Source organism: Ictidomys tridecemlineatus, unplaced genomic scaffold, assembly GCF_052094955.1.
Source record: "Ictidomys tridecemlineatus isolate mIctTri1 unplaced genomic scaffold, mIctTri1.hap1 Scaffold_36, whole genome shotgun sequence".
NCBI classification, from domain to species: domain Eukaryota; kingdom Metazoa; phylum Chordata; class Mammalia; order Rodentia; family Sciuridae; genus Ictidomys; species Ictidomys tridecemlineatus.
Window position 1 is genome coordinate 99028 of NW_027522439.1, and position 26650 is coordinate 125677.

At 32.1% G+C, this 26650-nt stretch overlaps 1 protein-coding gene across 6 annotated transcripts in view; it reads right to left on the minus strand.

The window, feature by feature from the left end:
- The window catches only part of LOC144373345 (transport and Golgi organization protein 1 homolog), a 109327-nt gene extending 83118 nt beyond the window's left edge, over positions 1–26209 (minus strand). For all 6 annotated transcript variants that reach the window (XM_078036445.1, XM_078036444.1, XM_078036452.1 and 3 more), the window contains exon 1: positions 26167–26209. In XM_078036445.1, the coding sequence (XP_077892571.1) occupies positions 26167–26194 (28 nt within the window). In that variant the 5' untranslated portion in view covers positions 26195–26209. The remainder of the gene's footprint in view (positions 1–26166) is intronic.
- Positions 26210–26650: the final 441 nt, after the last annotated feature.

Sequence of the window (26650 nt, forward strand, 5' to 3'; positions counted from 1 at the left end):
ACAAGATTGGACAAGAAGGATTCAGAATGGTGCTGCCAGCTTACCCTATGCCTCTGATAACTGAATAATACAGCAAACCATGAAGAGTTAAGTAATCAGGAGGTCACATTTTACAGAATATATTAATTAAGCAAAACTGCAATGATGAACAGGGAAAATTCTTGATAGTAAAATTGTGGGCAATTATAGATCGAAAATGAGGGTAGTTAGGACTAAGGATCCCAAAATTAGAAAAATGCTTTTCCAGAGTGTTCTATCAGGGACAAGAAAAACGTAGGGCATAGAACTAAAGCAATAAAGCAGATACCAAATTCAAATCAGCATAGATTTTGGACCAAAAATAAAACTTTCCTTTAGACATACCTGGAAACTATTCACTGTGTTTGTAATGAGGATAATACACGGCTCCTCATGTGTAATTACAATTAGAGAATTTTTTGTAATTGGTATACACTTTTCATCATGTTTTGTGAATTCCGTCAGCCACCCTATAATCTTTCTCTATACATAGCCCTGGATGAACATTCTATTGGGCATTTTTCAGGCAAATCCCTGACCTGAGGGAAGTTGGCATCTTGATGTGTAGGATAGATAAACCAGGTACCGATTAGAAGATTGCCTGTGCCAGAATTACATTGGAGCTATTCATAGAAGAAAGATGTTAGAAAAATTCTTCTTGCCTACTTTATTAATACCTGAATAAAAAGAATAGTATCAGTAATTAGGAGTCTGCCACAGCTATGTGCAATCCAAAATGTAGGAGTTCAGGAGAAAAAATTAAAAAAAATTTGCAAAACTTACCTAAAGTTTAGAAATAGTTGAATTAAGGTACAAAATGCAAGCATAGCAATATTCAAACCAACACAGATTCTAAATTTTCAGCTCTTTTTGGGGCATACCTTCATTTCTATTGTAGATCATTGATGTGGACAGTTTAAAAACATCCCCTCTTGTAAGATCAGGACTTCAGATTCATTGATACCTGTTTTACTTGGAGGACCTTATTGAATTAGAGAACACCAGAGAAGATACCAACTGTAATAATCCCTAAAATTAAGGAAAGTTTTTAAGAAAGGCAAATAATACATATATACTCTCATATTATGTTTTCTTCTAATTCATAAATTGGTTTATTACTGATAGGTTTCTAATTTATAACTCATGTTATATGTCCAGATGTTCTGAATGTAGAAGTGACAGTATCAAGATCTTGTTCTACAATACAAGAAGCAAATCAATCTATCATACCTACAAGGTGGATGATAGGATATAATACATGATTGTTTTTTCTTCACAATGTTATCAAAAAGCAAATAAGAGATTATACAGTGAGTCAGCAGAAGAAAAATATACCAAATGCATAATTTTTTAATTATGCAAGATAAAACAACTTCTACTATGTTAAAATAAAGAGGAAGTCTTCCCATCGTATATATTAATTGTCTAAAAACACATTTAGAAAATAGCTGCAATTTTCCTTTCTTATAAGAGAAAAGAAAATTATATAAGTACTAAATCAAGCAAAAAATTTGAAGGCAAGGGCAGCTGTACAACCACTTAGAAAATGTTTGGTGATTTAAAAAAAATAAAATTAAGGATAGATATTCTATATAACCCAGTAATCCTACTTCATAGGTATTTATCTAAGAGAAATGAAAACATTGTTCACAAAAAGACTTGTGTAGCAAGAAGCTTTACTCGTAATGGACAAAAATTGAAGACAATTCAAGTATCTTTCAGTGGATAAATGCATGTGCTATGGTACATCCACACAATGGTATGTTAGCAACAATAAGGAAAATACCTATTAATTCACTCAATACACACATAAATGAACTTCAAAAACATTACAACAAGGGAAAGAATCTAGCTTCAAAAGATTATAAAATACATAAGTCTATTTATTCTGGAAAAGGCATACCATAGAAGAGAACAAAGATCAATGATTGCAAGGGCTTGGAGTGTTTTAGGGTCTCAATATAAAAGAGCAACCTGTGGAAATTCTTTGGGATAATGGAAGTATACTGTATTCTCTCAGTACTAATGGTTCCAAGAATGTATGCATGTATGAGATCAAATAGAAACTAATATCAAAAAGCAAATTTTACTGTATTTTAGTTTTTAAAAAGTAACATCCAATAATATATTCTATCAAGGTGAAATTAAGGGTGGTAGGATAAGACAGCTTTCATAAAGATAAGAAAAGGAAGACCAAAATAGCAATATCAAGCAAGATTATGTTTGGAGAAATCTTCCTCAAATGAAAACACAGATGGTCCTACCTAGAGATAAATATGAGGCTAAACTAGCAGTGATATATACATATATATGAACATTCTATTTTTATGTATTACTTACTCCACTCAAGTAAAAGATCCAGAGAACCAACAGAGAAAATCATAAGTAAACATTGCTCTCACAGTGTGCACTCTAAGTGAAGTATTCAAAAAGTTGCTTTTTAAACTATGACTAAAGTTCTAAAAGCATGCAATTATCCATGCACAACAGAGATGTACCCCTGTGTTGCTAGGAGAAGCACTAAGGACACCATGCTTTAGTAGATGTGGTTAGCTGTTCAGAAAGGAAGACAGAGCACAAATGACAGGCTGCTCTTTATAAACCTCCAAGAAAAGCTAGGGAAGATGTAGGGCAGATGGAAACCAAGATGTTCAATAATTAGTATGTGATAATTTAGAGAAAAAATTATGTTCTTGACACCTGGCAAATTAATTTTCTTTAACAGTAGTGACATTGTTTTTTTGAAAATGATACCTCTGCCAAATAAATACAAGAGTCAAGAACCTGGGCTTAGAGAAGGTCCTTATTTTCCTAAGGAAAAGGGAAGAAAAATTTAATATTTTTAAATTTTTAATTATTTTTACCTCTAAATTGTTACATTTTCTTTTCATTTTGCCCCCTCACTATTTGAATAAGGTATACTCTTAATCTTATAAAAAGAATTATTGTTAATAATGCTCCCTATTTTTTTGACTTTCAAAAATGTTGGCTTTCTTTTTTTAAACTTGTTTTCTAAAAGCTTGCCAGAAAACAAGAGTGTAATTAAATAATAGGAAGATTGGCTTGCCAGAAGGGCATGATTATTTGTCCCTGTGGTCTAAAGGGAACTTTGAAAAAGAAATGGTGTGTGTCTCATTCATATTTATTTTAAAGTGATGCTATACTTTATTTAAATTTTTGTTGAGTTATAACTCACATACAAAATAGCCACAAAATTCTAGAATACATGGAAAACTAAAAGAAAAGAACTGTTCAGTACATCAGTTAGCATGAGGTTGAAACACAGCTGGCCCAGGAAGGCTGGAGTACAGCTGTTTGAGTTACCTAAATATTTGAATGGTTTCCGCCAACACTCTGAAAAAAAAATCAATAAATAAATGACTACTACAACATTTCTGTAAATTACTTTCTGCAGCTCTCCTGATGGATTGTACCAGGTGAAATATATAACCACTCTCTTTTGGAGCAATGTGGGGGTGGGGGGCTTTTCCAGGAAGAATTTCACATGGAAGAGTCTCTTGTACTATTCAGAAATCCTTTTCTCTGGGGATAGTTCTTATCTTTCACCACCAAACTCCTCCAACAGCAGCTTGGGAGGCTAAAAGAATTTTGCAGCCTGACTTGGTCAGGGTATTAATCTATGTTTTGTCTTTGTTCCCTGTTTGCCATTTTTATATTATAGTGCCCAACTAGGCAAAAAGAAGCAGCAAAATAATACAGCAGGCCTTCTTATTACCAATTAAAATGTGAGAAAATTGAGGGTCAAGTATCAATGCATTCAGGGTCACACTACTTGTTATAGGCAGAGGCACAAATTAAATTCAGAGTTTTTCCCTTTTTCTTTTTTTTCTTTGTTGCAGGTGTTTGCTCTGTTTTAGTCACATCAGAAGAACATTCAGTTATGGGCAAGCTTTTAGAAAACAAGTTTAAAGGAGAAAGCCAACATTTTTGAAAGGCAAAAAAAATAGGAAGAGTTATTAACAATAATTCCTTTTATCAGATTAACGATATACCTTATTCAAATAGCAAGGGGCCAAAATGAAAAGCACATATAACAATTTAGAGGTGAAAATAATTAATGACATAATTATTACTTTAAAATAAGGAAAAATATCATGTTTGGATTTTAACTTAGCAAGCGAATATGTTTGCTGTTGCTTTCATTTTAACAGTGGAGCAAAGGATCTGTTTTTGTATAGGTAATTATTTAAATCAATATTAGAACAATTTTAAATTATTCTATGACTATTTCAATGTTACTTATTTTTTCAAGAGAGTTCCTTTCAGATTTTCCTTGAATATATGCATTAGCATTTATAATTGTGTTATTAAATATGAAAGGACATTATTAAACTGTCACAAAAATCCTATTTCAATTTGTTTTGTGCTATTTCATTGCCCCATTTTTTTCTTTTTCTTGACTATTCTAAGAAAATATAAAATATACCTTACTTGGTTTAGGTTTGGAGACACTTATTTTTTTTTTGTCTTCCTGGATGCTACTCTCTGAGATTGTGTTTCTTTTGAGGAACTCTGTCTCCCAACAAGGTGGCTCTAAACCAGCGAGTTAAGTTCTCTCAAAAGCAGTCTTTGCAGAGATGTGGTAACAGACTGATGTGTCAAGATTAAGTCATTTTTTCAAAGAGAATCATGATGAGAGAGAAAAGGAGAGAATTTCAGTGGTGTGCAACTCTCTCAGAACACTTATAATAAATACTTTTCTGTTTGCTTCAGTCCAAAGCTGTGCTCCAATTATAAATAAGCAGAGAAGAACCAAGAAACAGAAAAATATAGACACTAGCTAGGCTTTGCAGCAAAAATGTGGAAACAGAGATAAATTATATACCACATTTAAACCCAAAAAGTTTGGGAGTGTTTATTTATTTATTTTTTATATATTTTTTTATTTTTATTCATTTTTTATTTTTTAATGTATTTTATTTATTTATTTATCTATCTATTTATTTATTAGTTCTCGGCGGACACAACATCTTTGTTGGTATGTGGTGCTGAGGATCGAACCCGGGCCGCATGCATGCCAGGCGAGTGCGCTACCGCTTGAGCCACATCCCCAGCCCCGTTTTTTTAATTTTTTTATAATTAAGGGAAGGGGGTGTGTGGGGTGAGAAGGATGGTGGAATGGAGTGTTTAAATTTAAGCTTTTATTTATAAAATAATCTTTTCATTTTTATTTGCAAATTTACTTGAAAAATTTTTTTCTACCTTTTTATTTTGAAATAATTTTAAGCTCTAATTAAAGCTGAAATCTAGTATAAACATCGAATATAACCTTCACATAGCTTCCAGTACATAGCTGGAGGCCCAGATATTGCCATGAGACTCTAGGGGTGGTTTTCTAATTCTTTAATTCCTTTTAGATATATGAATTGGAAATTTCCCTAAGAGGGACCTGTCCCTTTTCTCTCTTAAATGATCATTTATTTACTTATATTATAATTGATCATAGATATATTTTTGTATATTATCATGAAAGAATACTAAGTACTTTGGTGCTCAAATTACAAGAGCCTTGGCCATTAGAAATGCCTTTTGGACTGGATTGTGTCCCTTTCAACTTGTCCTTTATCTTTCAGTTACACTCCCTGACTATTTGGATATAAGGTGCCTTACATTACTGTTGGGTTTTTCCTTCTCCAGCCTTAGAAACCATCTAAGGGAGTTCTGTTCTTCCGATTAGAAAATGATTTTAGAACCAAAGTTTTGGCCAATATTTCTGGGGTGCAGCTGCTACTTAGCTTTCTCAATATACAGAACCAGAAAATATATCTGCACACCTACTCTATTCATGTGCACATTTATATTTATTTCTGTGTCCATATGTATTCTGTATCTCTATGTATTTGCATTTTAAAAATGAGCTGAGTCTCCAATGAAAACCACAGGTTTTATTCTAGTCTTCAAGATGTCTTTATTTGTATTTACTTTTCCTGAGAGTGAGAAACTTAGTTCTCGGTTATCAACAATATACTTACCTAAGTCTTCAAACTTAACAAATAAAGTAATATTAGAATAGTTAAAATAATCTTAGTAATTATGGAGTACAGTGTTTGTGGGCTATAGTTCTTTTTGTTGTCATCTATAAGGATCCAGCCCAAATGTTATTCTCCCAAATTGACTCTCACATATCAATTTAGTATCTTATGGCTATGCCATTGCTTAACTCATTAATCTTTGTTGTTGTTGTTTTTTTATATACTTTGGTATTTTCCACATAGCCAATCATGTTGTATGCCAATAGAGACATTTTTTTTAACTTTCTGCTCTGTATGCCTTCATTTTTTCTTTGCCTATTCAATAGTTAGAACTATTTTTTAGGTTTAGTAGAATGTTGAATAGAATTATTTCCAGTCTTAATGAATTCACCTTGTCACTATTGAGTATGATGTTACCTTTGATATGTGTGGACACCTATTACTGTGTTAAATAAATCCTCTTCTATAAAGATTATTCAGGTTTGATATTTGAAGTGACTCAAAGATTATCACAGAATGTACTCAGGCAAAAGCTTTCCATAAAACAAAGCATATGATACAGGAGAAGAAAGTACAGACAAGCACCAAGGGTTTGAGAGACATCAAGGAGCGGTTCCTCAGGGTTCATTTTAGTCACACAACATGCACTTTGTCTCCAAATTACACATCCAAAATTTGTGCAAGGAATCCTGGCCTCAGGAGAACTCATGATGGAAGTTCCCAGCAGGGTCTCTAATGGCCTACTGGTCATGTAACCAAGTCCACCTGGCTAAAGGATTACACAAGTTAAAAGCCATGAACAAACATGCTGGCTGCCTGTGTCTCCGGGGTACTTTTGAACTTTAAACAGCACTTCATAGATCAGTAGGTAATTGGTTAGTGGGCCCGTGAACTTTATCTTAGCTAAGACTCAAAGTCAGATATCCAGGCATCCCCAGAGAACTGTCTCAGTCCAGGTGTAAAAGTGATGCATCCTACCATCAGTGTGTTCCTACAATAGACATTTTTAATATGCTGAATAGATGTTAAATTATTCAACCATTTTCTAAGTCTATAAAGATGGTCATTTTCATTTTTTTTCTAAACTTTTTGTATAAATTATAATAATTTATATTTTTAGAAATTCATGGTAGTAGAAATCAAATCCAGAACCTTGCTCATGCTAAATAAGGCCTCCACCACTGAGTTACATCCCCAGTCCATGTTTGTTAATTTTTGAACAATAAAACAGATTTTAGTTGTTGAGATAAAAACTACTTATATGTGATATGTTGTCAACTATAATATATGAATGTTTCATTGATGGTTTTATTATCTATATCCATGAGGATGTCAATCTGTACTCTCTTTTCATGTAATATCTTCATCCAATTTTGGTAGTGTGATAATCACATCATGACACATGGATTTGAGAACAAGCTTTTTCTATTAGAATTTCCCTTTTAAATGTATACTAAAATTCTCCAGTGAACCCATTTGTTTTCTTTTTTTAAAAAAAAACATTTTGTTGTTACTGTGATTTAAATTTATTCAATAAATATAAAGCCATTCATATTATTTGTTTCTTGGGTTAGTTTTGGCATTTGTTTTTGTTTTTGTTTGCCTTTCAAAGACTTGTCCTTCTCTCCTAAATATTGGATCTATGGGCATAGAGTTGTTTGTAGTATTGACTTGTTATTCATGTAGTATCTATATGGGCTGAAATGATACCCACTCTTTTACTCATGTGATTGATAAATTTAATATTCTCTCTTCTTTCTTATCTCAGCTAGAGATTTATTAATTTCACTGCCTGGTTCAAAGAATCAGAGTTTGGTTTTATTTATAATCTGTGCTGTTTTTCTACTTAACTTTTCTTATTTCTATTCTTGTTTTCCTTCTTTCTTTCTTCACTGGGTATTTAAGTTTTAATTTAAATTATTTATTCATTTATTTTTTGTTCTTCTTTCATTACTTTGTTAAAATAGATACTTAGGTTACTAATTCAAGCCTTATTCTAATAAAATCATTAAAAGCTATTAATTTCACCATACCTCTATTCATCTTCTTGCCTCTAGTCTTATGTGCTATTTAATTTTTTTTCAAAAAAGTACAAATATATTTTAATTTCATTTGAGACTACTTATTTGTCTCTTCAGTTATTTAGAAGTGTGATATTTAATTTTCGGTTGAAGATATATGAATATTTCTCTATCACCAATTTCTAGTTTAATGCCCTTGTATTATAAGAATATATTTTGTGTAATTTCTATTATTTTAATTTGTTAAATTTTGATTTAAGATCCAGAATATGGTCTCCTTTGGTACATGCTCATTTTTAAAGTGTAAGTATTTTGCTCCTGCTGCATGGAGATTTTTATGTCAATTAATTCAAATTGATAAAGTTTTTCATTTACTGAAAAACTTTTATCAATCATTTTGAATGGTTTTATATCTATTGAATTTGGTTTTAATTCTTACATTTAGATCAGTTATTTCCTACTGCTTTTGTCTCTCTTTGTTAAGTCAATTAAGAAAAAGCAGTTTTGCAGTCTTCAGCTATAATTATGGATATATCTCTGTCATATTTCTGTCTTATCAGTTTTTGCTTTATTTATTTTGAAGCTCTGTTGGTAAGTGCTTATACAATTATACCTGTTATAGCCTCTTAATTGATCTTTTCATCATTCAAATTTCTACCTTAACCCTGTGATATTGTACTGAAATCTATTTCTCTGATATTAATCTAGTTCTTTTCATTACTATTTAAGTAGTATATCTTTTTATTTGAACTTTTTGAAACAAGTTTATTGAGATATGATTGTCATCCATGTAATTTACTTGTAGAACATCGAGAGTCTAGTGGTTTGAGTATACCATAAAACTGTGTGAATATTTAGAATATTCACTACAATCAACTTTATAATATTTTTGTTTTTCCTAAAAGAAAATCTGTATTGAATAGAAATATCTCCCTATTCCTATCCCCATAACTCAACCCCAACCAAACACTAACCTATTTGTTGGCTCTATGAACTTGCCTGTTATGAATATTTGACATAAATAATGTCATATAATATGTGATCTTTGTGATTGGCTTCTTTCATTTAGTATAATATTTTCAAAGTTCATGTTATACCATGTATATGTATTTTGTCTCCTTTTTTTTGGATGAATAAAATTCCAGTTGGTGGATATATCCCATTTTATTTATTTATTCACTGTGTGTAAAATAATGTATATTTGAATGGGAATATGAATATTGGGGATGTATCCATTTTCTGTCTAGTATGAATAAAATTTTCATAAAAATTTCATGTTTTCTTATATGTATGGCTATGTATTTTTTTTTCTTGGACAAGGACCTACATGAAGAATTACTGAATTATGCAGTAGCTCTATGAATAATATTGTGAGAAATTTCCAAACTGTTTTTCAAGGCAGCTGTACTATTTTACAATCCTACCAGCAGTGAATAAGTTTCTGGTTTTTTTATATCCTCACCAACACTGGTTATTTATGAATTTTTTTTATCTTGTTTTACCTTCCTGGTGGGTGAAAAGTGGTATTTCTTTTGTGTTTTTTACTTGCATCTCCAGTAATGTTGAATATCTGTAATAAGGTTATTGTATATATTGAACATTTGTCTATATCTTCATTAAAAAATATCTATTTCAATTTTTCCCTATATCATTATTATTTTTTTTAGTATTTGAGCTCTAAATGTTTTTGAAGTATTCCAGATGCAAGTCTCTTATCATATTTTCTTTCTTGCAAATAGACTCTCCATCCTTTGAGTTATCTTTTACATCACAAAGATTTTCATTTAGATGAAGTCCAATTCACTTGTATGTTTTTGGTTTTGTTGCTTTTGCTTATTGGCATCTTACTCAATACATTGTTACTAACCCAATATTGTGAAAAATTTCTTGTATTTGGTTTTTTTTTCTTTTTTTGGTTTTAATCTTGCATTTAGATCTATAATCCACTTTTAGTAACTTTTTGTGTGTGATGTGAGTTAGGGATCCAATTTCATTCTTTAGCATATTATAGTTGAACTGACACCATTTATTTCTTTAAAGTATGTGTTGAAAATCATCCAGGTATAATTTTTTATATTAAAGTTAATCTAATGATACACTTGTATCATATTTTTCTATTCAGTCTGAAATATTCTTCATTCTAATTGGTAGATTTATTTGGTTCACATTTAATGTGACATTTTAATATTATAGAATCAAAATTTAATATATTTTAGCAGTTCTCTATTTATTCATTTTGCTTTTTCTCACTCTTCTACCCTGTTTTCTGTTTTTCTTTGGACTGATTTAGTATTTTTCCCTCTTACTTCCTCTATTCACTTTTTGCTTTTATCCCTTTTCAAATTTTATTGGCTATCCTATGATTCAAACATATATCTTTATTTAATACATCAATAATTTCTAATAAATGAAACACTTTATGTGTTATACAAGAATTTTGAAAACTATATGCTTAATTTCCCTTTTTAATCTCTTATGTGTTTCATAAAAAAATTATGAAAAAAGTATACTTGGCCATTATTCTGCTTCACACACTCAGTTATTTTTCAGAGACATTATAAATATGAAGGCCAATAAAGTTTACTTTTAATTCTCATTTATTGTATTTTCCAACATACACAATTTCATTGTGAATATTAAAATTCCAATACAGTGTAGCATTCCTTTTATGAAAACCTTTAACAACTTTGTAAATGAGATCCTCTAGTAGTGAGCTCCTCAAGTTTTTCTCTGATAATGCTCTATTTCTACTTCATTTTTTTTAGAGAGAGAGAAGAGAGGGAGGGGGAGAGAGAGGGAGAGAGAGAGAGAGAGAGAGAGAGAGAGAGAGAGAGAGAGAGTTTTTTAATATTTATTTTTTTAGTTTTTGGCAGACACAACATCTTTATTTGTGGTGCTGAGGATCGAACCCAGGCGAGCGCGCTACCGCTTGAGCCACATCCCCAGCCCTCTACTTCATTTTTAAAGGAAATTTTACTATTTAAAACTCTAGGTTAACTTTTTGCTGTTATTATTGTTCAACACTACAATTTAAAGGCATTTATAGATTTTCTATTGTATTTTTTATATTTGTTTCTCTGTATGTTGTCTGGCTTTTCTTTTCTGGTTGCCCTCAAGATTCTCTCTTGGTCTTTGTTTTTAAATATTTAAGTATTATATTTATATGATTTCTTTCATTCTTGCTTTATTTGGTGTTTTTATGACTTGCATGTATGATTTGATACCTGTCTTTCAATATAGAGAAACTTTGATGGGCTAAGCACAGGGGCTCTTGCCTGTAATCCCAGCTTCTCAGGAGCCTTGGTAGGAGTATCACAAGTTTGAGGCCAGTGCATGCAACTTAGTGACACCCTGTCTCAAAATAAAATGGGTTGTGAATGTAGTTCAATAGGAGATTATTCTCCTGCATTGGATATCCACTACTGAGAGAGAGAGAGAGAGAGAGAGAGAGAGAGAGAGAGAGAGAGAGAGAAAGAAGGAGTAGGAGGAGGAGGAGGAGGAGGAAAAGGAGGAGGAGGAGGAGGAGGAAAAGGAGGAGGAGGAGGAGGAGGAGAAGGAGGTGGAGGGGAGTGGAGGAGAGGGGAAGGGAGGGGAGGGGAGGCGAGGGGAGGAAAGGAGGGAAATTTTGAAATTTGGCCTTTATTTCTTCAATTATTTATTTTTTCCTCATTTATCTCCTCCCTTCTCATTCTTTCTTCTTGAGGAGATGTCAGTTATATGTGTTAGAACTTTACTATTAATATATGGCTATTGTATTCTCTTTTATTTTTCACTTATGAATTTGTTTAACCTTGTTCATTTTTTTATTCTTTGTAGCTTTTCAAAGCTAATTTCTATTTTCAGTGTCTATCTTTGCATTCACTGGTTCTGCTTTCAGTTATTGAGTTTGCTCTTGAGCCTATAGAAGAAAGTCTTCATATCTGTGTAAGTATGGGACTTTATAATTTGTATTTGAGTTTTTCTTATAGTTTTCTTGTCTATGCTAAATTTAGCCATCTGTTATTCTATGCTCTTGCACCCCTCCTTTTTTTTTTAAATCAGAGGACTTCATATATTAATTTTGGTTATATAGGCCTTTCCATTTACATGGATTAAAGAGAAAAGAAAAAAATCTATAAATCCAAAAACATTGATTATACAATGATCACATTTTTATGTCATGCAAAATGAGAATTCAGCAAATCATACTCTGTAAATAATTGTAGGTGCAAGAAAAATAGGAATTATTTTAATTTTTGGAAAATTAGAAAGCATGTTTCATGGGTAAATCTGGAACTGGCAATTGTCACATGGAATATAGCTAATTAAGGTAGTTGTTGGAAATATAAATCATGATTGCTGGGGATGTTTTCTCCCCAAAACTGTGAAAAATAGATTGAATAAGTCAGAAAAGCAAATCAAAATCATTTGAACTAAATAAAAGAGAATACCAGGAAATTCTCCATACTCCAAAAATAAAAAATATGGAAGATAGAAAAGTGAAAAAAAAAAGAAAAAAAAAGGAGGATTAATTTGGGAAATCTTTTCTATAGGAATCCTTATGGTTATTATAGAGGTAAAAACTGAGAAATATATTTTTTCCTGAAAGTTTATTATTTATAGTCTATTTTCTTTGCAAACTTTGTTACATATGTATGAATACTATATATATATATATATATATATATATATATATATATGTACACACATACATACACACATATTTAAGTTTCTAAGTATAATTACTTTTTAACATAAAAAATATTAAGTGTGAAGTGTCTGGCAAATAAGTCACAGTCTTATGAAATGTGTAAATTGCAAGAGTGATAAAAATTGTCATAAAAATAGGTTATATATAAAGAGAAAATACTTGTAGACTAATTATCTACAAAATTAAAGCTTAGAAAAAATTGGGACAATTTCAAGCTTACATTAAGGCAAAAAGTGTGCCATTCACATTCTCTTTGTGTAAATAATGTATGTATCAGAAAATAATTATATCTGCATTTCCCTGATTAATAATTTACACAATTATAATTCATTTTAGACCATCCCCTCTATGCAGTGCATGTAGAAAACTCTTGGCATATTACATTTAGATTTTTATCATTTTTGTATATAGACTCATGAGAGGTTTTCACATGTTCTGGAAGTGTTTTGCATTTATTATATATGGGGCATGTTTTATATTTTTCTTGTATATTTTGATATATAGAAATTCCTTTCAAAGGTAGCCGCCTCCAGCAATTCCTTTTTATGATTTTCATCTGTGTTTTTTTTGTTTGTTTGTTTTTTCAATAAAGAAATCCATTCCTTTTTTGCGGTTGTAAAACTATTTTGCCTTCTTAAAATTCTACGTTTTTTTTCATATTTAGATTTTAAATCTATATAGAATTAATGTTTGTTTATAATATATAGAAAAAATTTAATTCTCACTTTACAAAAAAAGAATGGATGATAATCAGTAACTCCAAGGCAACATATTTAGAAATATCTTCCCCATTGACTCCCTTATATGTGATTGTGTAGGAGTGAGTTCCTTGTGTATTTGTTCAGCTACATTTGTCTATATATCTTTGACCAACCCGTACTCTTAATAATTATAACTGCATCATAAATCTTGATATTTTGTACTGAGATTCCTCCCTGTGTATTCTTACATAAAATTAGCTTAGATACTGTTAGTTCCTTTTACTTCCCTTTAACTTTAGGTTAAAATAATTAATTTAAGTAAATATACATGTATACACATAAATTCACATACTATTGGATATTACTATTAAACAAGTTTGGAAGAATTTTTATTTTGATTATTGACTATTTGAGCAATGAACCTGTATGTCCACCATTTATTTAACTTTTTAAATTTTTTTAGGTATATTAAAAATACATTTTTACAGCTTTTTATAGTAAGTTTTCTAGACGACTTGTATTTTTGCTGTCATTCAAACTGGGGTATTTTTTCATTATTTTTAATTCCATATATTTTTGCACTAGTGGTTTTGATTTTTGTTAAGCCCATATCTAAACTCTGTGATTAATTCTAATAATTTATTTATGTATTCTATCAATGTGTCTTCATTCATAATGATCATGATCTATACAAAATAACTGAATTTTGGTTGTTGATATTTTTGCTTTCATGTGCGTATGATTTACTTCTTTGCCTCTGTACTGAATATCTAATTTTGAACAGTTATTGGAACAGTCACATATTTCTAGTTCTTAACATTAAAGGGAATATTGTCAAACTTTCACTATGAAATATTGCTTATTAAAGTTTTTTGTAGATAGATTTTATCAGATTAATGTATAAAATATTAAAACATTTCTTCAAAGAAACGTGGAAGCCAAAATATAAAAATGACCAATAAATCTTGAGTAATTGTGTTTCTGCCAGAATAGAAATGATAAAAACTATATAGTTGCTATAGTTACTACTTTAAATGATAGATTGTGAAAAATTGTTCTCTCGTTAATTGGTTTTTAGAAATGACATGGACAAATCTCTAGAAAGTATACCTGTAAGTATGGTTTCTAGTGACTTAAACAGGTTTTTCAAAAATGACTTCTCAAAGCCTCATTGAGATTTCTTTATGTTAAACAATTTAATCTATACAATTTCAGGTTCTCGTCCCTAGATTAGGGGGTCTTCCCACTTGAATAAATGCTGGCAGTAAGCAGGAAACATCACAGAAACTCCGATATCCTCTTTTGGAACCTAACATTCCATATATTTACTAATTAAAAATACTTAGAACATCACTTTTTGTTTAAGTCTTTACAAGGTTTTGGGTGAAGTCCAGAATCTAAGAATATTTTTAAAATCTTTAAATAACTTACAAACTAAACTTCTTGTCTCCAAGAAGAATAATTTAAGTATAGGTGATCTCTAAAGGAAACACATTATTGAAAGTGGAAATTTCTGTTTGCCTAATGAAAATAAATCAGAGTGTACTACTACTAATTGTGTCAGTGATGACTGTGTCAAATAGATCTTTAAAAATACATAAGCAATCTACTCCTATTAAGATTATTTTTGAATACTTCTAGCAGGAGCACTTCTGTTTACACTTCTGTTTAAACCACAGATACACCCATGATTATTACTCCTAGCATAATTTTCTTTCTGTTTGGAGTCTTTATGAAATAGAGGTTAAATAAGTTAGTTATGGGAGCAAAAAGGAAAACTACTTTTTGGAACACAGTAGCAGAAAAAGAATCTGCTTCCAGCTACTTCACTTCTTAAATTTATTTCATATGATACTGCACTCTACTGAATTTCCTTCCCAAAAATGTTATTTGATGCTGCTTGTCAATTCTTTAGAACAATCCCATCTCAGGTTTCAATTTGAGACAGAGTGAATTTCTGTTTCTTAAAAAAATAAAAATAAATAAATAAATAAATAAAGGAAAAAAAAGGGAAAAGCTTTTGGCAGAATACACTCTATGATACTTATTTAAAGTATATGCCATGTTGAAATTGTTCTTATTGTGCCTTGAAATTAGAATGAGTAGACTAAAATATATGTAGAATATACTTTTAATGATAAAATAAGTAAATGGTAGTGGGCTGGGTTATAGCTTAGTGGTATAGTGATTTCCTAGCATGTGTGAGGCACCGGGTTTGATTCTCAGCACCACAAAGTAAAATAAAAATCTACTGACACTAAAAATTATTTTTTTAAAAATAAGAAAATAGTAGTGCCTGGTCAGATTTGGTATCTTATAAATTGATCATGGACTAATAAATAACAGTGTTTTATTAGAAGGAAACATTCAGGGAATATGATAGAAGCCAATTAAATTTATTTATTCTGCTTGGATACTAAAAACCCTACTTTTAATATTTCTAATGTTTTGATTATTCTCCTACAACCTCTCTGCCCTCTTCATATAACTGATCTGATGTTCTAAATTGTAATTTCTATAGCCAGGGTCTTAATCAACATTTAAGTTTGTTTAGACCATTTTCAAATTACAATGAAAGTACCTTCTTTACATTATTAGGTTTTTTATTTCTTTTTGTGATACTGGAGATTGAATCCAGGGGCACTTAACCAATAAGCCACATCCCCATCTTTAAAAAAAATATATATATATATATATATATATATATATATATATATATATATATATATATCAATTTAAATAGATCTCTGTATGTATATTTTAAAGATAGGGATGTATATATATATTTTAAAGATAGGGATGTGTATATATATATATATATATATAGTGTGTGTGTGTATGTGTGTGTGTATGTGTGTGTATATATATATATATTAAACATGGGGATGTATTTATATATATATATATACATATATATATATATATATATATATATATATATATATATTATCTAGAGGCAGAGTCTCACTGAGTTGCTTGAGATCTCTTTAAATTGCTAAGGCTGGCTTTGAACTTGTGATCCTCATGCTCAGCTTCCTGAGCCACTGGGATTATAGTAATGTGCCATCACTCCCAGGAAGTTATCAGTATCTTTTTAACAAATGGTTCAGATATTCATGCCATTGTGTTTTATCTAGCTCAAGAAGCCAATATTTACAATCCACCCACACCACCAGTAGCCTACCTAATCTTTTAAAGCATGATTCTATACAGACTTTCTTTAGACTGTTGTCAGCTCTTTGATGACTCTCACCCTTCTCAAAAAAAAAACTTATAATGAGATTAAATAATGCCTGAAATACAGTAAGCATTCAGTAAACTGTGGCTATTAATAGTAATAGTGGTACCATTTTCTTCTCTTCTAATAAGTTTTAGAAAGTTCAGAGACTTCACCTATTTGAACTTTTAAACCACAGATACACCCATGATTATCCCCTTGTTTCCTCATTGGAAAGCTCATTTCATTGTGTTGTGTCCATACTCATTAAAAATGAATAAGTAAAAAAGAACTTTTGTGTTTTTTGAGTTAACTTGACTTCTTCAATATCTGTACTTTTGTCCTAAGTATAGGCTCTGGTATTGCCTGTTAAAATTTAAGGAATCTATTCTGCTCATGACATGGCTTTCTTCATTTGAAAACAGCCATGATCATATTCCTGAATCCCCATCAATCAAATACCAACAGTACGTACATAGTTTCAACATTGCTTGTTGAAAAATTCAACAATAAAGTTGACAAGATATAAATTCACCAGATTGTCTGCTTTCAAAAAATTAGGATCATACAGAAATAATAAGAGTGAATTTCCTTGATCAATGTGGGATATTTCATCTGTGCAGTTTGCTTCTCTATTAGGGAAAACCATGTGAATTATTTTCTGTAGCTTAGTTGTTTGTAGCTGACTCTCACATTTGTGTTCCTTTAACTGTCACTCAAATTCTCTCTACTTGCTTCTACCATCTGAATTTTCAAATAGTATTCAGTCTCCATAACATTCTTCTATCCATTATTTCCCTCTGACTTGTACTAGTAACCTATTTTATTATAATCTTTCTTTTCCATTTCAATATAATTCATTTATTCATCAAATCTATCTATCGACCACTCCCTTCTCTTTTCCCATTCAACTTAACACTCATTCAATTGGCAAAGTTTTCCAAATACACTCTTCTTTAAGATATGTTGTAATTCTTGGTTATTTTGTGAATTCTGATACTTTAAAGGTCAAACATCATTTTATGAAAAAACAACTCATGAATTCAACTAAAGTATGATTAAATAATCAAGCTTTTAAGGTGATACTACTTCACTTTACCCACCACAGGGTTTTAAGTTAATTTACTGAGCAGATAGTATGTGGAATGCAGCTGTACGAGAAGAAATTATAAGTAAGGTACTAGAAATTTTAGTCAAGCAGATGTGCTTCATCTAAAAACAACCTTGAAACTGCAAACAGGTTGATTTTATTTTTAAATTTAGGTTTGCATGAGTCTTTGGGAATCTGAAATGAATTTCTCCCAAATGAAAGATCGCAGCTTGTTTCTTCAAATTAGTTCACAATTTACAATTTAACCTATTCTACATGTGAAACACTGTGTAATTCCAATAAGAAAAAAATAATAATTTAATTGTCCAGTCACAAAATTATTTACCTGAAAGTAATTAATGTAAGATTGATAGGTGTCTCATTTTTCTCGTGACTGAAATCTTTTAAGCCACAGAGTTATACTGAGATACATGCCTTGAACATTGAAATCATTTATAAGACAAACAGATCACTGCAGCAATGAGGAACTATGCACCATCTAAAACCAAGGTGTAGTAACAGGCTATCCTCGATATTGCAAGTGCCCTGTCAGTTATGTTCTTCCAGAGTGGCAGCAAAACAGAATCTCGGTGGTAACAACAGACTTGGAATAAGAAGAGGAAATTTCCAGCATGCCTTGTACTCATGGGCTACTACATAGGCTGCTCTATGACTTACAGTTTAAGCTCTATAAAGAAGGATCACACAGCAATGGGAGGGGTCTCCTGGGCACAGAATCAGAGGCTCAGAGTGAAAACTGAGCACAAGTAACAAGGGATGCAGAGAGAGGAGCCAGGTGTAAGGAAGGAAAGCCATATTCTCCAGCTCTGAGCTGCTGTGCTGCATGCTGAGGGAATGGGCTAAACTATTGCTGATGTGACCAAGGAGAAGGCAACCTTCTCTCACTAATTAGACTCCACCCTTGCGCTGAAACTCTTAGGAAGAAGGAATGCATTTTTCAAAACAAAGAGGCAACATCCTGTGCAGAAACAGAAAAAGAAGAATGAGAGAAAAAAAATACAAGGGATGTCCCAAGGTCCAGAATTGATTTTTAAACATATTTTAGTTGTAGATGGACATACTTTTATTTTGTTTATTTAGTTTTATGTGGTGATACAGATTGAACGCAGTGTCCTACATGGCTAGGTAAGCACTCTACCCCTGAGCTACAGCCCCAGACTTGAGAATTGATTTTTGAAAGCTGTGTGATGTTGGGAATATTTCTTTTTCTTAATCTCTACCACTTCCATAAAATATAACTAACTATACTGCTTCTGTGTAACTTGCAGAGTTATGAGATTCAAATGAGATGAGAAAATAAATACACATGTTATAAATGTAAATCACTATAAAAATATAAGATATACACTGAAGAACAAAGTTCACGTTTCTGATAATATCTTTTGATACATATATACACATATATATATTAAGCAAATTTCCTTATGCAGCTAAAACCAACACAATTTATTAAAACAATAATTATATGCATGTACATTTTAAGCATACCTATTTTATAAATTGGAATTATTACTGCAATTGTATAAAAGAATGATACTTATACGTTTAAAATTATTCACTTACTAATCTGAACTATGGCTCATTTAAACTTGATTATTTAAATACTAATTCTTAGCCATAAATATTAGTTTTTTATTTCCATCTCTCCAATACCTGTACTTCAGTCAAAACCCTACATGAGGCCAGTTGGAACTCAAGATTCTGAACTATTCTTGATTATAAGAAGGAATGAAAATCAAAACTACTCTAAGATATCATCTCACTCCAGTCAGAATGGCAGCTATTATGAAGACAAACAACAATAAGTGTTGGCAAGGATGTGGGCAAAAAGGTACACTCATACATTGCTGGTGGGACTGCAAATTGGTGCAGCCAAGATGGAAAACAACATGAATATTCCTTTGAAAACTGAGAATCGAACCACCATTTGACCCAGCTATCCCTCTCCTGGGTCTATACCCAAAGGACTTAAAAGCAGCATACTACAGGGATACAGCCACATCAATGTTTATAGCAGCCCAATTCACAATAGCTAAACTGTGGAAGCAACCCAAATGCCCTTCAATAGATGAATAGATTAAAAAAATGTGGAATATACACACAATGGAATTTTAAAGAGAATAAAATCATGGCATTAGCAGGGAAATGCATGGCATTGGAGAAGATAATGCTAAGTGAAGTTAGCCAATCCCAAAAAAAACAAATACCAAATGTTTTCTCTGATATAAGGAGGTTGACTCATAGTGGGGTGGGGTAGGGGAACATGGGAGGAATAGATGAACTCTAGATAGGACAGAGGGGTGGGAGGGAAAGGGAGGGGGCAGAGGATTAACAAGGATAGTGAAATGTGATAGATATAATTATCCAAAGTACACTATGAAGACACAAATTAGTGTCAACATACTTTATATACAACCAGAGATATGAAAAATTATGCTGTATAAGTGTAATAAGAATTGTAATACATTCCACTGTCATCTATTTTTTTAAAAAAACAATATTTTTTTAAAGAAGGAACAGCCCTAATACATGTTTTTTTGTTTAGATGTCTTGGCTTTCCTTTTCTGTCCTTCAGCTGTCCAGGGAGAATTTCTTTGTCAAGTTTTGGGCATAGAGTCCTTGGGACCTGGCTGTTTGCTCCCCAATCTCGGGGAGCTTGCCTCTTCCATTTCCGGGTGTTTTCTCCTAACCTGTTTTAAATGCATGTTTAACCTCCTACTCCATCAGAGCACCCAGTATCAAGCACTCCATAAATCCCCAAGCTTTCTGTACAATTTCCATAACTTCTGATGAGAACTAAAACACAGCATGTTTGCTAGAGATTTTCTTGGAAGAAAAAAGTTTTACCTGAAACCTAAGTTTTACACTTATTTACCTTGTACTAAATTTTTGAATCTTTTTGTGTAGAAGGACATAAATGACAACCACATAGATTCTGATGCCAGGTACAATCCCTGTTTTTCCATCTCAGACAGAAATAATTAATGTTTCCTTCTGTATTGACCAAACTTCACAAAAGTTAGACTGTCTTGTCTTCATTTGTTCCAAATTCCACTGTCAGCATCTTTTTCAATTCCTTTGATCTCTTTTCTGATTCAGTGCTGATTCCTGCAATCCATCAGCCCAGTCTTTTCAAACAAATCATTATGCTCTTACAGTGTTATTAGATGTAATGCCTAAATCCATCTAATGCAAAAGGGATGTAGGGATATGTATATATACATATACATTAACATGTGAATATACATGTCCATGCACATAAACATGAATATAATTATATAACTATTGCACATAGATGCATTTTTTATATTTACATATGTATGTATGTGAATATATAGATATACATGTTATATTCTTTCCTTAGAAACTTAGAACTCTAAAGATAAAACATCATGTATTGTAATTACTAAGAGAAGCACAAAATTCAAAAATAAATTTTAAATGTCTGCTGACCCTTAGAAGAGCTGTTCTTGGAAAAGGGCCAAGTACAAGCCCACATTAGTCTTGGCAATGACAAATGCTGTCTGCTTGTCATTTTGCAAAAATTAGAATTGATTGAACCTGCCCTTTTATGGAAACAATAATGATAGTGTATCCACCAAGGGCAGATGTATGTAAAATTGTAGTTTGAAATTAGCAAAACTCAGTTTTTCATTTTTACATTAGATACACATAAAAAAGTGAAAATATCTCAGTTTCTTCTCTGAAAGTGCTTTCATAGCAAAAGTTAGCTGTTTTGCTTTTTATATCTGATAAATGTAATGTCATCAGAATAAAAACCTTCTGAATATTTTACATAGATTTAGCCATCTGTTGCATAGAACACTACGATCTCTATTGGTCTATCAATTTAGTTTGCATGGTTTTAAAAATAAATAATTGTCATATATTTAAGCAATAAGTTCAACAACAAAAATAAGCAGAGAAAAAGTGTTGGAGGACACTAAAACGACTGTGTCTCAACCAGGCAATGGTCATGATTTATTACAGGGCTCTGTCAATCTGGAGACCTCTAGAGATGGAGTCACAACTCATCCATCTTCCTGGCACATGGAATGTGAAACTGCTCAGAATGAGGCACTGGAGAGGGGCAGAGCCTATGGTGAACTGGACAATGCACACCCCAACAAAAAGATATTCATTCCCTTGATTGTTTATTTGTACATTTATATGCAAAAACATGAACATGGAGACAAATACCAGTTGTTCTAACCAAATAAAATGCATCTGTGAACCAGATTCAATAGATTTGTAACAAAATTAAACAGAAAAATAACGTACGAAAACACAACAGAGTACAGACACAGATCCTTTTCTAAATTTGGTATTTTAAAATGAAGATGGAGCAGTAAGATCTATCATATGGTGATATTAAATTAATGATGAAAAATACAGTTATTTTTCCCAAGTAAATCAAAGAAAGTATGAAAAAATAATGAATACCAAAAATGTTCGGAAGGGTTATTTTGTGATTTGATTCAGAAGTGAATATGGCATAGGTTTGAAAATCTACTTTAGAGATACTAAACATTTTTTTCATTAGGAATAATTTGTAAATCTATTAAAAGTACATCATGAGGGCTGGGATATAGTTTAGTTGGTAAAGAGCATGCCTTGCATACAAGAGGCCCTTGGTTCTAATCCCCAATACCACATTAAATAAAAGAACATAGATGCCCTTCAATAGATGAATGGATAAAAAAAATGTGGCATCTTTACACAATGGAGTACTATGCAGCAATAAAAAATGACAAAATCATAGAATTTTCAGGGAAATGGATGGCACTAGAGCAGATTATGCTTAGTGAAGATAGTCAATCCCTAGCTTCACTCTATGAAATATTTGTTTATTTTGAAGATTTCTGTTTCTCAGTTTAGAAGGGGAAGGGGCTTAGCCACATAAAAGTGCATATTTTATTTTGGAAGTATGTGGGTATCTTCATGAGCAGTATACCTTCAGTACTGATTCATAATGTCTCATAAGTCCACATGAAAATAATAGAGATTTGATTGTAGATGATTTAAATGTACCAAAATGTACATATCTTAAAGTTGTATGTCCAGTTCAAGTTCCTCGATCCAATATTTAAAGTGCTGCATCTGAAAATATTAAATGAAATGAGGTGAGTATGTTATGTACTTCAATGAATTTTCCTGGTGACTGGCCCATATCCTCCTTGTCAATGGGCACACTAGTTCCATAGCTGCTGTTGCATGTTAGCTGATAACCAACCAGATACCTTTTACCCATAGAATTTCACTCAACAAAACATAATCTCAGAGATGTTTCCCTCCTCCCCAAATAAGCTGATGACATACTGATAGGGAGTCCACAAATGTGGTCCACATTACCTCAAAGTGGGGCTAAATTTGCCTTGTAATCTGGGCTACAGAGTGCTGCATACAGGAGCCACATTCTTGTTTCATTTTTATCCTGTTCTTTATTCCTTTTCTCCTAAGAATAGGCCCCAAGAAACAAATACTTGTAATGAGTTTGTATAACTCTGACCCAGTACACCCAGTCTGAATATCTTTGACTGATATTAAGGACTCCTGTATTATATATATATATATATACTTGATTATTTTAAATTCTCTTATGAAAAAAATTGCTTCCAAGTTAGATCTACAAGTCAAAAGCAGATTGAGAATGAATTAGTTCTCCTGTTAAATCCAGGGCCATTTGTGTAGCACAGATGTTGAAGTCTGATTAATGCTAAAAATACAATACCTAGCTTTCTATTTTAATTTGTACAATGTCAGAATCCATACAGAGTTATATCCAATATTGATAAATAGAACTACATAGATATTTAAATTACCAGTTTATCAGAAAGTACCCTAGTCTGTAAATTTTCTTTCCAAAGTTTATTTTTCTTAGTTTATTATCAACCAGTGGTGCAATGGAGCCATGATGTTGTAACTGAACCACTGGAGCACTTTGTCACTGGGCCTTCTGTAAATGATGCAATTCTTGCAAGCTTATAAGTAGTCAAGCAGGAAATCAGTTGTGATAAATTTTATATACTCTTGCATACATTCCTGGGCTTGATTTGGGTAAATTTTCAAGGAGATTCACTTCATATTAGTGTATATCAATTTGCTATATGTTAGGATCCCTTAGCGGACTTTTAAAAAAATTGTTTATAACATTGTATTAGTCAACTCTCTGTCACTATGATAAAACACCTGAAATGATGAAAGGAGAAAAGATTTAGCTTGACTCAGGATTTCAGAAGTTTTAGTACATGGCCACTGCTCCAGTTGCTTTATGCTCATGGGGGCAAAGTGTGTCATGGCAGAGCTCATGGAAGATGTGGCCTGTTCACCTCATCCAAGCCAGAAAGCAAAAAAAGAAGAGAGGAAGGAGCTTTGCTTCCAATTGCTCCTTCAAGTTCATGACCCCTTGACCTAACTTTCCTCAACTAGACCCCCTGTCATTATGGCTCTACCCGCACCCAGTATTCCCATGGCCTAGAGACCAAGACTTTATCACATGGACCTTTGGGGAACATTTCAGTTCCAAAATATAGCAACCACCAGAATTTTTAATGTAATTCATCAAGAATGTGGCCTGAGAATCAGTATTATTTTAAAAGTCTAATGTCTTAATATCACTGTGCCTCCACAGTTAAGAATCACTTCCTACCATGGCTTGCTAAGTAAAGAGTATGCATGCCAATTTCCTAAGGAACACCAAAACTGAAAATTCTTACACTGGTAGAAATTTGTTCTCTTAACCTTATTGAGCACTGTGAATGGAATGTGTTCTACTAGTCCATTGTCAAGAAGTCCCTCTTTTATCTACCATGGTAGGTCCATTCAGTGCCTTTCACCACAGTCACGTGTCACTTAATGGTGGGATAAAGCCTCAGGAACATTGTTGGACAATTTTGTTATTATCCAAACACCATGGAGTGTGCTTACACAAACCTAAGTGATGTTGCCTGTTACACACCCAGGCTCTCTGATACCACTTATTGCTCTTAGTCAATAAGCCTGCTCAGCATGTTACCATACAGAATACTGAAGGCACCTGCCACCCAGTGCTAAGTATTTGTGTATCTAAATATGTCTAAACATAGAAAAGTAACAGTAAAATTGCTAGCTGATAGAAATTTTCAGCTCTGTTATAAGATTATGAGAACACCATGGTATAATCATATACATGGTCCATCATTGACTGGAGAACATCATCATGCAGATATAAATAGCAGATCTCTAGAACTTATTCATCTTGCATAATGGAGTACTGGCAATATTTCTTCCCTTGGGGATTATTCAACAATAACTGGAGATATTTTTGTTGTTGTTATTGCAACATCTTTAAGGATGCTACTGATATCTCTTAAGTAGAAGCCAGAGATGTAAGTAAATTTTCTACAAGAATTACATAAGACACTTTCCATACATTAAGAAAACAATTATCTGCCCTCAAAATTCAGTAGTGCCAAAGGTGAGAAATTTTGTTCTCACAAAACATTTACTTAAGAGGCTTATCTTTAAATTTCTCTAGTATCTATAACAATATGTCTAGTCAAAGTCCTTCTTAGGGCACATTAAATAACAACATGATCCAAATTAAAAACCTCTTAACACTCATAAAATAGATGACACCAAAGTAGCAGCAATTTAATTATACATTATATTCTGTTCATAAAATTTAAACTTCCGTGCAGTGACTGATAGTACCATAAGAGTGGTACTTTCAAAAGTTACCAGTTTGACCAAGCAAAAAAAACAATATTTGAATCCTTCAAACTCTCTGGAGTATACTTCTATGCAGAGTCTTTCATTTGATTCAAGATAGAAAGAGAAAGAGCCACGTAGAATGAATCTGAGATAGACTGTTACCCACAAGAGAACCCTCGAATAATCTTGAAAGCAGAGAATTTGTTCAGGTTCCAGCAGCAAAATCAATCCTTTCATTACTGTGGTTGTACATTTACACTGCCCGCTGCCACCTAGCTCTGCTCTTCTCCTCTAAAGAATCGGGGTCTTAAATGGACACCGAATTTAATTCTTTTTGAGCCCCTTTCCTTGCCTAATTCTGCTTGCCCAATCAATCCATGTATTTGTAGTGAGGCTTCTAATCAATGATCTTCCACTACTTTCTCATGCCAATGAAAAACACAGGAGTAGACACTTGCCCCAAGCTGCACCAAGATAGTTTATCTTCCAAACTTTGAAGGTAAAGACACAGGAGGGAAAACCTGAAATAATCTGAAGATTTCTCTAGGGGGCCAGGTGTCACAATTCTTAAGGATTCCTAGCTCCTGTAACTCTTCTTGATTCCTACCTTCTATGTTCCAATCAAGCTTAATTTTGTGATCATGTAAGTCAAATTCCTAGAAATTAAATATTGTATTTTATATGAGAGTAGAAATATTTGTGTACTGTTCATGTGTTACTTACCAGTGTTGTAATCTTGGACTGGTTTCATGATTTCTCTTTGCCTCCATTTTCCTATCTGTAAAATGAAAATAATAACATCATAAATATATCATAATACTGCTTTGAGATAATCTATGCAAAGCACTTTATTAAGTAAAAAGTAAGCACATAGTAAGAGCCAACTAAATGTGATCATTATCATTTTATGGATGATATTAAATCTTTAAAGTATTTTGAAACTAGAAATTTAAAGGAATTTTCTTATTAATTCAAGTATTCTTGGTGTTCTAAGTAGAAAAATCATATTGTATATAATTAATGGTAATTTAATTCTATTTTTAACTTTTATTTCTTAACTTTTCTTGTCTATGTGTATTTTTGAGAATTTTAAAAGTCAGAACTTTAACTGATATATTGTAAAAGAGTCTTCCTGGGGCTGGGGATGTGGCTCAAGCAGTAGCGCGCTTGCTTGGCATACTTGCAGCCCGGGTTCAATCCTCAGCAC